General features: G+C 65.2%; 1 protein-coding gene across 4 annotated transcripts in view; it reads right to left on the minus strand.

Annotated features, from left to right (window-relative positions):
• Positions 1-16,646, minus strand: part of PTP4A3 (protein tyrosine phosphatase 4A3) — a 37,050-nt gene that overhangs the window by 4,651 nt on the left and 15,753 nt on the right. For 2 of the 4 annotated variants that reach the window (XM_045453508.1, XM_045453511.1), the window contains exon 2: positions 1,451-2,309. In XM_045453508.1, the coding sequence (XP_045309464.1) occupies positions 1,451-1,555 (105 nt within the window). In that variant the 5' untranslated portion in view covers positions 1,556-2,309. Of the gene's footprint in view, positions 1-1,450; positions 2,310-5,018; positions 5,274-12,559; positions 12,784-16,646 lie in introns of those variants that run through there. The other 2 variants (XM_045453510.1, XM_045453507.1) reach the window with 2 other exon arrangements.

Genomic DNA, 16,646 nt, shown 5'->3' on the forward strand with positions numbered 1-16,646 from the left:
AGTCGCCTTCCTGGCCAGGCTCTCGTGGACGGGTCCAGTTGAGGGCACAGCCGGACCCCACACGAGGGCCTTCGGACTCTTGAGGGGCAGGCCTCAGCGGGCGGGGGACCTCACGGTGCACAGGGCCGGCACCTGCTCGGATGGCGGCCGGGAGGCAAGACCCCGGGCACCAGCGGCGGGGAAGCCCCAGGCTACCAGAGGAAAGGTCAAGGCAGTTCACAGCCAGGCTGTTTATATTTATCCTCTACGCGGGGGGTCCGCTCCACGGGGGCCACGAGCAGGGGCTACTCCCACCACACCTGCTCCAGAGCTATTCTGGGAGCAGTGACGAGTCATCCATCTGCTAGACCTTGCTCGTCGTGCAGTAGGGACACTGGACACAATGAGGCAGGACAGCGATTCTGAGAATGGGGGGGCACAGGAAAGCGGACAGGGCCCGGAGGCCATAGGGCCACCTCCGAATTCCTCTGTGCGTGTGGCAAAGGGGCTGCCACACAGCCCAGGGTCGAGCCCTGACCCTCACCACAGACGACCTTGCCCCGGTCATACTCTAGGCCCTGACCCCGGTCACACACAGACCCTGACCCCAGGCTGGGTCCTGTGCCGAGTCCTGGGCTGAGTCTTTCCCCACGTCTTGCTATTACCTCAAGGGTGTCAGCTGTGAAGAGGGGCAGCCCTCGTCTGCAGGGCCCCTGGCAGTGTCCAGGCCCAGGCCCCTGATGGCAGGGCACCCACTGCCTCCCTCTATACAGTGTTTCGGGTCCTCTCCTGCCCAGGCCCCTGTTTCATTATGACAAGCACCATGGGGGCGGCTCTCACGTTACAGAGGGAAGGGAGGAGGGTCTGAGACCCATGCACAGCTCTGCAAACACCTCTGGTCACGCCAACGGTGGCCTGTGGCCAGCTCAGACCCTTACCCAGCCCCTTCCCCCACAGATCTTCACCCTGAAGCCTCCGGCCCCGCCGGTCCTAACCCAAGGGCTCCCTAAGAGCCAGCAGGCTTCCTGCAGCCTGGGCTGGCCATGGAACTTCACTCCGCCTGCCGCTGTGGGCCTCTCTGCCTGCCTCGAGCTGTTTCCACAGCCACTTCCCACCTCGGGACCCCTCCCTCCTCCTTCCCGTGCAGCCTCTGCTCCAGCGCAGGCGATGTCCTGAGGGCCTGATGCCCGCTTCTCCTACCTCTGAGCCTGCCTCAATTTACACAGCACGGAGCACCTATCCCCTGCCCTACACCGTCCTGCCCTGCAGGCCTCCAGGGAGCTGCTGACCCCACGACTGCCCTCCCACCGAGCTCCCCAGGACACTCCAGGCTCCCGCCTTGGGGTCCGGTAACTGGGGCCACAGTTTTGCTCCCAAAGGCAGTGTGTGGGTTGACGGCTCGAAGTCCACCGCTCCCCACCCCCCACCAGCTCTCGGGAGGCGTGCGGACACCCCACCGGGCCCCACCTACCTCAATGAAGGTGCTGAGAGTGGCATTGGTGGGGTTGTGCGTGATCAGGAAGCGCATCCTCTTGTAACTCACCTCCACGGGGGCCGGCCGGTTCATCCGGGCCATGCTCCTCCGAGGACCGGGCAGGGCCCAGGGAGGGGCCGCACGGGGCTGGGGGCCGCAGTGGAGAAGCCCCCACCTGCCCCCCCCCCCACAGCCCGAGGAGACAGAGATCCCTGGGCTTGATCGAGACACAGAAAACCCCTTGCAAACCCGCCCCAGCCACACAGATGCTTTGCAAACACCTCGGAGGCGGAAGGGCTGAGTAGCAGAGTCCAGCTCCTTACAAAGCAAAGGAAAGACACGGGCCCCAGAGAAGCAAAAGTAAAAATAAGGGCAACCAAAAACCCAGCGAGGAAAACTTTAAAAAGCCCGGAGCGAGTGGGCCGCCGTGGCTCCGTCCAGCACTGCCTGCCTCTGGGGACGCCCCCTCTGCATCGGTGAACAGGCAAGCGGCCCCCTGCGCTCAAAGGCGGGCCCCAGACCCTCAAGGGCCGAAGGAAAACCGAACTTGAACTGGACCAGCGGTGGGGGCGGGCGGCGGCCGCGGGGGCGGGCGGCTCTGACACACAGGGCCTCTGTCACGTTACCCCATCGGGGTACTGCGAGTCCTGGAGGGCGCCCGGGGGCTCAGGCGGCACAGCCGGCCCTGGGCCGGACAGCAGGGAACATGGGCGGGCGAGGGCAATGGTGAGGGCCAGAGGCGCGCAGGCCCCCTCGGCAGCAGGCGTCGCGGCGATGTTGGGCCCAGGCAGAATTCAGAGCTGCCCCCCCGAGGTCCTCTCCATAAATCCCAGGCCGCTCAGCAGCAGGCTAACGTCTGCAGGAGAGGAAACGAACAGAAAAGGGCGTCACCGGGAGCCCCCGTCTCCTTGAGGAGTGCAAGTCTGCCCACCCCGGCGAGGGAGACAATGCTTCCCTGGGGCCCTGCCACAGGACGGTGCTGAGCGAGTGACCCTCCTCCGCCCTCAGTTTCCCCCACCTGGGAGGACAAGGACGGACAGCTCCCGCCAGGTCTGGCTCACAGCCCCGACCGCCACCGGCGTAGAGTGAAAAGGGACGGGGGGAGGGATCCCAGGGACACACACCGCACGAGTGGGCTCTAACCCAGTGTGCAGATTTCGGGGCCGTCTGCATAGCAACAGAGGCTACCCCCCCCCAGCCTGGGTCCCCCTCTGCTGACCAGCAGACACCCCACCCCCACCCCAGCCACACTGCTCTGTGGAATCCCGGGCCTCTGTGGAATTTCTGAGCCCAGATCATTCCGGGGCGGCCAGTCCTCAGGGAAAGGGGCTCAAGCGTGGGTGCCAAAGTGACCGGGGAAAACAGTGGGGAGAGAGGACTGCGGCCCGGCTCACAGCTGCAAACCACCTTAAACATGTCTCACAGGTGCCCCATGGGAACCTCCACCCCTCCGCTGTCTCCACCGCTCACCCACAGGGCCGTCCGGGCGCGGGAGTAAACAAACCGGGCTCTGCCCGCGGGGAGCTGGAGAAGCAGAGGCAGACCACAGCGGCCAAAGGGCCAGCTGGCTACGAGACGCTTGCCAAGGTGTGACCGCGCAGGTGGCCAGGAGTGGGTCACACTGCGATGGCCGCAGGGAGGGAAGCGGCCGGGCCACAGAGACCACCATCGAGCACCACCACACACCCCTCTCTCCCTCCCTGGGCCCCAAAGTTCCTGGGCTGGGGTCCCAGCAGGAGCACCCAACCCCACCTCCACCCCCACCCCCCCACACAGGCTGGAACACCGCGGGCACACCAATGACCTCAGTTTCCCCATCTGCACAATGAGGGGTTATACAAGATACCCCCGAAGCCCCTCAGGCTGTGACCCAGTGGTCATCGGACCCCTCCGGCCACTGGGAGTGGCCCCAACCCCACCGGCCGCACCCTATCTGCTCACTTGGGCAGGCCCTCCGTTCCCCAACCCAGCACCTCTTACCTTTGCCCCCGTCCCAGCACCCCCTTCTCCAGCCATCCACCAGGCAAGCTGAGCCCATGGGGGCTCGGCCTAGGTGCGGCAAGGGCCCAAGGTCTGGGCCGCCTGACAGGAAAGGTGTCCCCAGGCTTAGGGCAGGTGCCACACCTCACACTCGGTCCTGTGCCATGGCTCTAGGAGGGCCGAATGGGGAGTGTCCCCGGAGGGGGAGAAAGGCAGAGGGAAGGAAGCCGCGGCCCCAAACCTGAGCTGTCCCAGCACAAGCCTCCGCTTGGAGTGCAGGTGAGGAAGGAGAGAGTCGCAGGCGCCCTGAACACACAAACACCTGTTCCTCCTGGGGCAGCAGGATGTTCCCGAGTGTGTGTGTGTGTGTGTGTGTGTGTGTGTGTGTGTGTGTGTTTACCAGAAAGAAAGAAGAAAAAAGGCCCGAAGAACCACAGGGTTACAAGCCTCTCCCTGAGGGGCTGACCTGCCCCCTCACTGCCCCCAGCCTCTGGGCACCCAGGGAGACCCCAGCATAGGGCCCAGCCCTGCTGCCTAGGATCCCCGAACAGGTCCTCAGGTCTGAAGGCTGCTGGGCAGGCTTCACCATCCACCTGAGCCTGAAGTTGTCCCCGACTGGCAGAGCTGAGGGGTTAGACTGGCTGGGAACAGGGAGCAGCATATAGGCTAGAATGGGGTCACGGGTCTGGGCTGAGGTCGGACGAAGATCACTGCCCAGGCTGGGGTGGAGTCTGTGCAGAGTCTGGGTCCCCCACTCCCAGCGGGGAGCAGGCAGCGATGCCTCACCCCTGCTGCCCCAGGTGCTCCCACAAAGCTCAACCAGGCCTGTGGCCATCCCCCCAGGAAGAGGCCCGTCCTCCCAGCCACACCCCCTCAGTGAGGCCCCAGGGCCCCTAGGCAGGGGCCACCAAGTTCTCCAGCATCCATTCCCCACGCCCACCACCATGAGGCAAGAGCCCTGCTGGTAGCTGGGTGTCTCCCCATGGGCCTTCCTGCCAGTGGCCCCACACCCGAGCTCGTGGGACCCAGCCGGCCTCCCCACACCTGCCGGCACTGAACCCTCTGCGCGTTCACAGCGGTCGTCCATTGGAGACCAGCTAGGGGACCATGTGGTCGTCCCTGTTTGCAGATGAGTAACCGGGCCAGGGAGAGAAGGCAGGATGGTCTCTGGGCCCTGACCAGACAGGCTCTGTGGGTTTTCTCAGTCCGTCTAGGAGGCAAGAACCAACCTCCACCCCGATTTCTAAGAGATTCAGGGAGGCTACAACCCTCATTCCTGGTCACAGCCTGCCCAGTTTGCATCCGCTTCGGTGAGGGCCAGCCCCTCTGGACCCAGGCCCCTGCCCAATGTGGGGCGATTCGAGAGGATTAGAGCTCAGCCGAGGTCCCAGAAGTAAAGCAGAAGCGTGGGACCAGGGCTGGGACCCGGCAGATCCCGTAGGGTCTTGGGTGGGGGCCACCACGTCCGGTGCTGCGTGAGCCCCGAGGCGCGGGGGGAGGAGAGAGCTGGTTCCAGGGGTGCGCGCCCCCTCCCCGGGGTGCCGCTGAGGTCCTCCCGGCACGCCCCCCGCCAGCACCGGCTCACCCCGGCTCAAGCGCGCGCGCGCAGGCGTCCCGCCGCCGCCTCCATCCGTGCGCGGGCCGGGCAGGGCGCGGAGGCCGAGACCCGGAGCTGGGAGCTCGGAGCTCGGGGCGCGTCGGCCTCCCCGGGATGCTGGGCGCCCCGCGGCCCGGGGCTATTTATAGCTCCCGGGCATCACGTGGGCGCGACGGCTGGTGCCCAGGAGGGCCACCCGACTTGTTGTGGCTCCCACACCTGCCGCCTAAATATAACGGTGGGCCGGCCAGCGTGCCCGGGCGAACAAAGGGGCTGCGGAGGGCCGAGCAGGGGAGAGGAAGCGGCAGGAGGAAGGGGAAATGCAAGCAGAGGGGAGGGCGGCTGACCATTGCGAGGCGGGGCCCCTGCCGAGACGCCTGCCTTCTGCCGTGCACGGGAGCCGAGCCGAAGCCCGTCACCCCCGCGCCGGCCCTCTGCGGCACCCTCTGGGGCTCCCCAGGGCCCCATCTCGCGGGAGGGATTCCCACGGCGGAAGGGGACTACACAGGCTGGCGCCAGAGGGGACCTGGGCACCGGCCAAGGCCTGCAGGTGGGGCACTCCGTGGGACAGGGACGCCCACAAGGTGAGGGCCGAGCCCCTCGCCTGACCTGCTCAGACCCCTGCCCAGCACCCGGACCGCACCCCGAAGGCTTTCCCACTTCCTGAGGGCCTGGCTGTGTGCGGGACCCTGCTGTTCCTCCCTGAGTCCTCACCACTGCTGAGGGGGGGGGGGGGCGGGGGGCTGTCATCCAGCCCACCCCCTTGGTGTGTGCAGGTGAGGAAACTGAGGCACGGGGGCTAGGAGCCCACGCAGGGTCACATGGGGAGCTGTCTCCACGTCCCCCTCATCCTCCAACGCTCAGTGCAGACCTCCCCTCAGGAGAGCCCCTCTGTGACGCTCCCAGGTGAGACCGTCCGGGTGTCCAGGCCTAACCCCACCAGTGGGGTCCTGGCTTCGCCTCCTGGGAGCACCACGTAAGGAAGGCAAGTACTCCCCAGACCTCGAGCCTCAAGAGTGGAGGCTGGCCTCACATCAAGGCCGTACCTGCCCCAGCCAGCCCAGAGGCCCCCAGAAGAGACGGGCGGCCCTGGCACACCAGGTCCCAGGAGGCCTCGCCTCACTGGGAACCCAGCTGAGCAGCCAGCCTGGCCCCTGCAGTCAGCAGTCAGAGCCTCGGGGCCGGGCAGGGGCAGGAGGGGGGTTGCCCAGAACACAGCCCCCCCCTACTCCCGCAGGCTGTCCCCACACTGGGGACAAGAGCACCAGCCATGCCCGTGACCCTGGCCTCCTCACACCCCTGAGCCAGGCAAGCAGGCAGGAAGACTGTGTACTGGGTGCAAAGGCCCCACAGGAGCCCCCCCACACACACACAGGTACACCCCCCCCCTCCGAACCCAGGGCCCGCCCATCAGCTCGAGGACCCCAGGCCAAGGGCTCCTGTCCTCCTGCCTCCATCCGGCACCAACATGCTTGAGCACCTCACTTCCAGCAGCACCTTCCAGGAGGCCATCTCTGGGTGCCCAGTGACACCCCCACCACCACCGGTATCCCGGCTTGGCCACTTCCGGAAGGTCTGCTCCCTCCGATGCTGTGCCGGACGCTGCATCCCATGGGCATGACGCGTGGGCCTCGCTATACTGATACAACATAGCAGGTCAGAGAGATTGAGTAACTCGCCAAGTCACACAGCCAGCAAGCGGAAGAACCAAGGTTGGGGCCACGTTTTGCTGAGCCGCAAAGACTCTGCTCACAACGACTCTGGCCCTGGGGCAGAAAGGCCGCCCCCCCCCCCCCACCCCGGGCAGGCTGTTTCTACCACCCTTGTCTGCTTCCTTGTCCTTACAAGTTCCCATCGAGCTCTCAATACCTCACCCAAGACACAGAGAGCCCCGTGCCGCGCGGGAGGCAAACCCGGGCCCAGCAGCACGGCTCCCCCTTGTCTGGGGCACCCGCTCTTGCCAGGCCGGGGGGCGGGGGGGGGGCACCTGCGGCAGCTGGCACAACACCAAGCCCTTCGGAGAAGTCTATTTTTATCAGAGCAGGAGCCGTTCCTGGAAGGCTCCCAGAGCGAGCCCAAGTCCACATGCTGCTGGGGGGCCAGCAGGGGGGTCCCGAGAGGCCAAGCCCACCCTGATCCTCCAGGAAACCTTCCCCGAGCCCTCCCGCCCCTGCACCCAGCAGCATGGAGGGGCCAGCCGCCCTCACTGACCAAGCACTTCTACCCTCTTCCCCCTCCCCCGCCGTCCCTGTCCGGCCCACTCTCCCTTCGGCCACATGCCCTTCAGAGCAGAGTGTCCCAGGCCCAGCCTGCCTCCCGCACGGCGTCTGGCACCAAGAGGGCTCCCCACTTGTTTACGGAAGGAGCAAATGACCCAGCGTTCTGGGCGGAGGTCCAGATGTGAGAAATGTCCAGAACCCATCACGGGATCTCAGCCCCCTGAGGTCCAGAGGAAACTCAAAGGTCACCCACGCCACCTAATGCCCAGCTTGCACACCTCCAGCGACAGGGAGCTTACTACTCCCTGGCAGTGCCTCTTTGCCTTCAGGCAGCAACCCGAACAACCGGGTCCTGCCTCCAGTGCCTGCCGAGTGCCCACAGCCGGGATGGGGACCAACAGGAGGAGAGCTTCTGAGCAGAGTAAGCCAGCACAGTGGGCCTTGCCGAGGGCAGAGCCAGAGGCTCAGGTGACCAGGGAAGGCTTTCCTAGAGCAGCCGGCCAGCGGCAGGGGCACCGGCACGCTCCTGACGCCTGGAGCCTCATCAGGGCTTGACCCGCTGCCCTGACCGCCCCCCCCCCCGCCCCCGTGCAACCCGGAGCCAGGGCCTGCCCTCTGTGGGGCGCGCGGCCTCCTCTACAAATGGAGACACTGCCAGGGAGGAAAGCCACCTTCCGAGCTGGTGCCAGCTCCAAGCCGGTCACCACGGGGCACCCAGGCGACGACCTGGAGGCAGAGCCGTGGAGAGCAGGCTTTGGTTTCCACAGGGGCGGCCACCTGTCCCACCCGCCAGGATCGCGAGGTGGAGGAGAACCCGGCAAGAAGGTTCCCCGGAGCTGGCCCGCTGCCCCTCGGCCTCGCTGGGTCCCCCTCATCACACCAGAGGCTTTGATGGTGCCCCGGGGGGTGTGGTGCTGGCTCAGCAAACCAAGCGTCTGGCCCCAAGGCCGCCCTCGAGGACTGTCGGCCACCAGCACTGGGTGGGCAGCCCGCAGCTCCACCGGGGACCCACGTGCAGGCAGGTGGGCACCCTGAGAGCTCGGGTGAGCCTGCTGGGCTCCACCCCAGCTGTCAGGAACGGCGGGCACAGAGTGGCTGGGTGGGCAGGCAGCCGGGTGAGCCAGACCGGGCATCCTGGGACTCCTCGACCCTGTGGCCATCCGGAGCCTGGCAGGCCCACCGTAGGCCTCCGTCGCCTAGATGGGACTCACCCAGCAGGTGCCACAAGAACCTCCCTGGTAATGGCCAGCCCGGTCCACGCCCCCGCCCCTGGGCATTCCCAGCTGGGGACAAGGATAGGGGAGTTCTGTGGCTTGGAAGGTGTGGCCACCGCTGACGGGCTGCCTGTGACATCACACGGCGCCACACCGGCCACCGGGTATCCAGCACGTGAGGGACTGCCCACTTCTGTCTGGAGCCCCACCCCCCACCCCCACTGCCCATCCCCCACCTCAGCGCGGGCTCTGAGCGTGTTCAGCCATCTGCATGCCCCTGAGGCTCCCCTGCTCTGACTCCAGACCTCAGGACTCACTGGGGGGGAAGGGACACGGTCATGCATTCATTCATTCATCCCATGTACGAATATTTATTGAGCGTCTCCCAGCGCCAGGCACAGGGCTGATCAGAAATACAGGGGAAGCACCCACCGGAACAGGCAGCCTGCCCACCCTCTCCCGCCCCCCACACGGGGCTGCCGGCCACCCCTCCGTCCCCCTGTCCTGAGAAGCCTGGTCCCGTGGGCACCCCGCATGCAGGCAGCACTTCTGAGCCAGGGGTCACCCCACTCCTGGAGCTAAGCCCCTTGGGTTCCTCGCAGAGACCTCCCTCCATCCTGTGCCTCAGTTTCCTAAGCTGTCGCACACGGGGTTCAGATGTGGCATTTCCCAGCACCGCCCGTCACTGAGCTGCCTGAGTCACACCTGGCCCACCCGCAAAGCTGGCCACTGGGGTTCCGGGGACCTCAACCTGCCCAGCCTCCCCTCCCCTGGCTCCTGCCTTGGGGCTCCGGCCTGATCCTCACGGACCGGGGGCCGCCCGAGGGACCCTCCTACCCCCATGCCTTGACCGAGCCTTGACTGCCTGCCCCTGTACCCACAGCAGCCCAGCTCCTCAGCGAGATTGCTACTGACCAGGTGACCACGGGCAGTTATTCTCTGTGCCTGTCCCCTCATCTGCAAGGAGGAAGGACCACAGAAGCTGCCTGACAAGGACACTGTCAGGAATCGTGAACTCAGTCCCGAAAAGCACACAGGACAGGGCCAGGGGCAGCCACAGCCCCAGTTGTCAGTGCCAATGGGATCCCACGCAGCCGGGCACAGTCCCTCCACAGTTTCAGGCCTGGCCGTCCCCCGAGGTCCCTGACCCCGTCCCCATGCAGGCCTGAGAGGCAGGCCCAGGCCACTAGCCGCTGCGACCCCAGCACCGCTCAGGACCCACCTGAGACACAGACTCGGGGACACCCACGCGCCCTGCTCCCCCATCCGAGGACGGAGACCTTGAGGGTCTCCAGACCCTAATCCCCCTCTCTCTTTCCTCCAACCAGCCAGCCCCCTCTCCCCACCAGGATGGACATGACACGCCGTCGCTTTTCAAAGGGCAGCTCGTTGTGGGTTTCGATGAAGACAACGCCACCTCCAGCCCCAGATTCAACCTGGGATCAAGGGCTCATGTCACCCACCCACCCGAGCGCCCCAGCCCGTTACAGTGAGACCAGCAGATAGAATGGCGGCCCCCTGCTGCTGCTGCTGCTGCTGCTGCTCACACACTATCTGTGGCTCCCTACGGCCCCAAGCCAAGTTCTGACTTTCCAGCCTGGCCCACTGGCCCCTGTCCCTCCCATGCTCAGCTCACAGGTAGGAGGAGGTAGAGAGGGGCCTATAGGATTGGTGCCTCCAGTCACCCTTTCTCTCTGTCCAGAATGCCCCCAGATACTCCTCACCCTCCAGACCAGGTAAGGTCCTCCTTCCCCCCTCCTCCTCCAGGAAGCCCTGGATGCCTTCACTGCTGGGGTTTTCCCCACTGAGTTTTCATTCCTACGTGCACACACCCAGCACCCTCTCTGTTCCAGGCCCCATGCTGAGAGCACTGGGGCGTGGGGGCGGGAATCAGGGGTGAATGAACCCCCATGACCCCACCCTCTGGGGGTCTACTGTCTGGGGTTGAGATCAGTGGGGGTGATGAGGGAGCGTGGGGCAGGCAGAGGGAAAAATACAGGCTGGCACCCCCTAGGTGGGATCTGTGGGATATTCCTCAGACACTCCTGGCCGCCCAAGAACAAAGGAAAGGGGCTTAAGTGCTTGCCATGGAGATGTGGGAAACTAAGGCAAATGAAAAACTAAGTTCCCTTACTGCCTACGGCCCATTGACAAGTCCTTGAAACAGGCAGGGTGACCTCCCTCTGGGAGCTCAGCTGCTTCGATGATGACACTTTGCTCAGGACAAAAGGGAACCTTGGCTTAACATTGCCCCAACCTCGAGGACCCTGTAAGTCAACTTCCTTTATCTCAACTCTCCCAAGATATATGCTGTCAATCATACTCCAGGCTTATGGCCCCCGATATGCATCTGAAGGGTCTCATGACTGAGGTTTTATTAAACGGTAATAAATGGCATTGTCCTAGCCCCTCAAGGTCCTGGAAACCTTGCTTCCAAAATTCTTTAGAGACTTACCCTATCCTCGACCCCTCCCAACCTGAGGGTATATAATGAGTCACCTGTCACAACCCCAGGGCAACTCTTCCTGCCCACAGGTCCTGTCCCATGCTTTTGTAAAACCACCTTTTTGCACCAAAGACGTCTCAAGAGTTCTTTCTTGGCCGTCAGCCCTGAACCCCGCCCCCCCATCGCCCTAAAACCCCATCAGGGGGACACACAATAAGCAGGCGATGGACGGCATCAGACAGAAACAAGACTGAGGGGAGGCTCTCCGAAAAGGTGAGCAGAGCCGAGCATCTCTGGGAGAAACGCAGGACGACCCCATGCGCATCGCAGCAGCCCCCCTCCAGGAGCCCCGGAGAAGAGTGCCCACCACCACTGTTGCCGGCTCTGGAACCCATTTTACGCCCCAAGTCTCCACCACCCCCACCTCTCCACACACACACACATACACACACACTCCCACCTGAGGCCAAAGACTGTGGGCCCCATTGTACACGGAGGCCAGGCGGAGGAGGAGCAGAGCAACCTGGAACCGGGTTCCTTCTTCCCTCCCCCGGGATGAATCCTGCAAACTTCACCTGTGCCGAGCGGGGCCCAGGGTACTGGGTACACGAGGCCTTCAGAGCAGCCAAAGAAGATGCCAGGAGGCCCAGCCACGAAAATCGCCACCGTGCCCCAGAAGAGCCACCAGGTCCTCAACTTAGGGCCCAGAGACTCGTGCTTTGCTCACAATTACGACCAACCTGGAAAGCTCTGGATACTTCCAAAACCCTCGAGGCGAGGCGGTCACTCAAACCCAAGATAACAAGCAGTGACCATCCAAGCTGCCGCTTACTGACAACGAATGATAAGACGGCAGTCACCAATGGCGGGAGCCTGCTTTCTGACGGAGCCCAGGGACTCTCAGGGCCGAATAGACCGTAAACTCCTCCATTCAGTCGCTGGGGAGGGGCTCCCACATCCCTGAAGGTCCACAGACCCCTTCTGTACAAGGGCGTTTAAAATGGCCCCACAAGTCGCTGGAAGGGTCAAAGGAGAACGTGGCGTGCAGGTCCGCACCTGCTGGAGACTGTCTGGTCAGATCAGCCTCTCAGTTGGGGCCGAACCAACCACAGGTCCCACCTGCTGGCAGGAGGGCTGGGCGGGCCGGCCCCACAGCACCTCCTTTCACTGCCCTGCTAACAACAAATGATCACCAATGATGTGGCCCCTACCTCTAACAAGAGAGGACACGGGCACAGAGAGGCTCGGCATATCCCCACCCCACGGGCAGAAGAGCCAGCCTGGACCCCACCGCCCATCAACAGTGCAGCTGGCCAGGAGGGTAGGCCACCCTCCCCTGTGCCACTGGCCGGGGGTCACTGAACTATCAAAGAGCTTGGAAGGACAGTGTCCATTCCGGCACGGTCTGGAAGGAGAAGGTTCCGTCACCAGGGCCACCCTGGCCCCATTTGATGGAGGAAACCACTGAGGCTCAGGCGAGCTGAGCAAGCAAAGGCCTGGGAACCCCTGGCCACTCGACCCCCCCCCCCCCCGCCGCACCCTCTCTGAGGTCTGTCCCAAGGGCAGCCACACCCAGGCCTCCCACCAGCCCCACCTTCCACACCTCCCACCCCCACGAGACCCAGAGCCAGGGAGCACACGGACACTCACCCGCCTTCCTGGTCCTGGAGTCCCAGGGCGCCGGGCCCCCGCCCAGCTTTATCCCCGCCTGGCTGCCCGCCCTCCCGCGTCAAAGGCCCCAGATCATGGGCCCGTAAACTGTGTTGGGAGGCGGGGGCAGGCCGGGGCAGCCCCAGAAGGATCCCAGCCTTTGGCCCCTGCTATATACTTTCTCCCGCCTCCCAGGGCTGCCGGGCAGCAGGGGAGTGGGGCTGGGACGAGGGTCTGAGGTTGAGGCGAGCACCCTGGTCCCGGGAAACAGGCAGGAGAGCCCCCCTCCCCCGCTGAGCCTGACTCTGGGGCCTGCAGGAGGCAGGACGGTCCCCAGGGCCCTGTATCCAAAGGCAGCCAGAGCAGGGAGGGGGCAGGAGGGGCGGGCGCAGAGCCAGCTGAGAGGAGAGTCCCAGGCCGGGCAGCTGGCGGAGTGAAGGGTCAGAGGGACAGCCTGGGGCTTCCCAGGTCTCTGGCCTGTCTCCCCCACTGCCTGCTGCAGGCTGGGAAGGGGGTTCCAGGTCGCTTCCCTTGCCTGACGGGGTGCTCACTGTACCCCTGCCACCCCAACACCCCCACACAGAAACGGCCTGGCCCTCTACGGGCTGCCCCCAACCTAAGCAGCCCCCCAGTGCCCGCTCCAGAAAGCTGCCCAGCTTACCCAGAGCCCCTGTGAGCACCCCCCTCCGCCGCGAGCTCAGTGCTCAGTTCTTCCTGTTGTCCTAGCCTCCTCCACGAGGAAGTGAGGAAGCCGGCTAACTGGTGGGTTAGCTCATCCCACCCAGGCCTGGGCCCCCCCCCCCAGGCCCTGCACGAGCACTGAGGAAGCAGGAATCCCACCAGAGAGGGAGGGGCTGTCCCCGCCCCTGACAGCCAGAGTCACTTGTCCCTGCTCCCACCAGGGCTCTGCCCCCTCTCCCCAGACCCTGGATAGGGGTGGGAGGGGCATCTCAGGCTAACTCCTGTTCCCTACCAGGTGAGCGGTGGGGGTAATTCCTGGCTGTAGGAGGGGCTGCTACCCCCGGCCACCCCGATGTCCCAGAGCCATCACCACCCCCTGCCCAGGCATCCCCCCATCCACGTGCCCCCGGATTCCCACCAGGCACCTGCCCAGCAGTCATCCCACCCCAGATGGAGGCCCTCTCCAGGCTCGGTCAGACCCATCGAGGTTCCCCAGGGCCTTGGCCAGGCCCCAAAGCCCCCCGTAGCCTCCCAGCCCGTCCGCCTCTACTGCCCCTCACTGTGCCTCCTGCAGCCTCGGCCAGGTGCTGTGACTCACACGCCCGACACCCGGCCTGCGTCCTTTGTCCCTCCACCTGGCTGCCCTTCTCCCTCTGGCCTCTCCCAACCTCACTGCACCAACCTCCCCTGCACCCACAGCCCTTTCTCCACCTCCCGGCCCCTCTCCTCCGTCTGGACCAGTCCCACAGGCCGGGTCCCAGCACTCTGGGCCCCCGGAGGGCAGGGCCACAACTGGTCCCCTTCGGACCTGCCCAAGGTGGGGTACGAGCCCGAGGATCAGTGCACACAAGTGGGCCATGCGGCCCGCCAAGCGGACAGGACAGCGGACAGGACTGCTCGAACTCGCCTCCCACCGCCCAGTGTAACCGAGAGCCCGGCGGCAGCTCTGTCCACGCGGACACTCACTTGTGCCACGAGGGGCCCCCCTGCCCTGTGCCACTATGCCCCCCACCCTGCCCGTGGCCCTCCACACCCTCCATGCTCTCTGGTCCACACTCCATCCTCCTCTGGGCCTCGGAGGACTCTGCCCAGGCTAGAAGGCAAACCACGAGGGTCTCCCTGCCCGGGGCCTCCACACAGAGGTAGGGGGTCCACCCTCCTGAGACCCGGTGTCCCGCCTTTGTCCTCGCAGGGCTGGAGCCCCCACCGTAGGCCCTGGGCCATCACTGCCTCTCCCCAGGTCCCAGCCCACCTGTCCTGGAACGGACACGGCTGGACTCATCCGTGTTTCCAAAATTTCCAGGCTCCGCCTCCCCCTCTGGGGCCCCGCCGTCTGCATCGGCACACGAGGCGGGGCTGACCCTGGGTGGCTGGAAGCAGTGTGTGCGGGCCCGGCTGCACCCCCTGCCCCCAGCACCCCTGCCCTCGGTCCCAGAGGCCTGGTTGTCCGCCAGCCCTCGGCCCACTGTTCTGGGGCACAGCGTGTCCGCTTGGGAATTCCTAAGCCTCAGGATTCTAACAGGAGGAAAAGCTTGGAAAGCCCGCCCTAGCTGCACCCACAGTCCCCAGTGCCTTCCCCCTGGGCTGGCGCTGACTCCCGGCACCATGCCACCAAGTCCCCAAGGTCCCCAAGGGCCGGTGCCCAGAACGGGCATGGCGTCCCAGAGGGGCATGGCGCTTCATGGGTCCACTTGGAGCTCATGGCCCCTGAGAGGCCCCTGCACCCTCCAGGCCCCAGGTCAAGCCCCTGCCAGGAATGCAGAGGTCCCCAACCCTGCCGTCCTGAGAGCTCAGGGCCTCCCCAGTCCACCAGGTAGACCCCAGCTCCTCCCGTGCCACACACACACACAGGACCCTCAACAGGCAAAAGGGAGCTGGGGTCCTCTGAGAACTGGGGTGGGTGTCGTGGCCCTCAAGGTCAATGTGACCTCACACAGGAGGCTGCTGGGCAAGTCCCTACCCGCCAGAATCAGCTGGAGGTCCCCCGGGGGTCCTCAGCTGGTAGGAGGCTAAGACACCCCTGGCAACTGAGGAATCCCTCTCTGTGGCTGCTGTGTGCCCCTGGGCCCATCTCCTCCCCTCTCTGGGCCTTTTGAGTCATCAGCACAAAGTGGAAATAACAGACCTTCACAAGGTAGGGGAACAAGAACTGCCCCCTGAGGGGCCCACCCTCTGGGAGCCATCCCCCTGGGTGCCCGTGGAGTTGTCTGTCACACGGCCTGGAGGGCAGGGCCCGGGGCTGCCCGCCTGAATCAAGCAGGGCCATGGGCCCCGGCCCCTCTCCACGGAGGAGCCGCGCTGGGTTCCCCTCGGGCCCAGGACCGACGGTGCGAGGACAGGGCCCCCGAGGGTGGTGAGGAGACCGGGGGAGGGGCCCCTCAGCATGCAGCCAGCACCAGGCAGATGGTGCGCCCCTCCCTGCTGCACCCGGCACACCCCAATCCCAACTGGGAAGCAGGATCAGACGCCAGCCCAGCACCCGCAGGGGAGGGGCTCTGCCCACAGAGCAGCCGATCCCCCGTGCCCATCCAGCACCGTGTACCCGTGGCAGGACACTGTCTGCAGTGGTGACCCGGCGTGACTGGACCTCGGGGCAGCACGGTGTGGTGGCCATTTCTCACCACCGCACACAGCAGCCTGGCCAGAAGCAGCCATCACACTCGGCCCGTGTCACAGAAGAGGAGACTGTGGCCCAGCTGGAACCCAGGTCCGCGGGCCATCACCACTCCTGGCACATCCCAGGGATAAGCCCAGTATCCGTCAGGGCAACATGGGGAAGGCCCAGGGACTCTGCCATGTCATAGCCTCACATGACGCTCTCAGCACGGGCCCTGGCCCACATTCATCCTCAAAGCAGTCCTGGAGGCACCCATCACCCCGTTTTACGGATAAGTGCATTGAGGCCCCATTTTATGGATAAGTACGCTGGCCACGCAGTCGGTGACTTGCCTGAAGCCACACAACTACGAGGGGGCTGAGCCAGGATTCAGAGCCAGCCCTGGGTGGACACTTTCTATGTATTTTCTCCTTAAAACAACCCCTGATGGGGAAACCGAGGCCCAGCCCTCCAACTGAGGCCAGGGCTCCAGGAAGCCTCGTCACCCAGTGCCTGCTTCATCCCTGGGATCCCCGCCCTGCCCCCACCCAGCACCCGGGGTCGCTGGGGGTCAGGCGGGCAGGAAGGGGGCGCCAGATCTTGGAGGTAGCCAGGGCTGCCGGCCAAGGCCCTGGTTGACGCGCGTCAGAGGGGCCTTCGGGAGCCACGGGAAAGAGCTCTGACCTGGCCTCGGGAGGCCACGTCCAAAATAACCGGCCCCACCGCCCTGTGAGGACTCAGCCGGGCGCACGTAGGCCCCTCGGCCCCGGGCGTTGCCAAGCTGGGTGCGGAAGGTCACGGCTATTTCTG

The sequence above is a fragment of the Leopardus geoffroyi genome, chromosome C3 (genome assembly GCF_018350155.1).
Source record: "Leopardus geoffroyi isolate Oge1 chromosome C3, O.geoffroyi_Oge1_pat1.0, whole genome shotgun sequence".
In the NCBI taxonomy this organism is placed as follows: Eukaryota; Metazoa; Chordata; class Mammalia; order Carnivora; family Felidae; genus Leopardus; species Leopardus geoffroyi.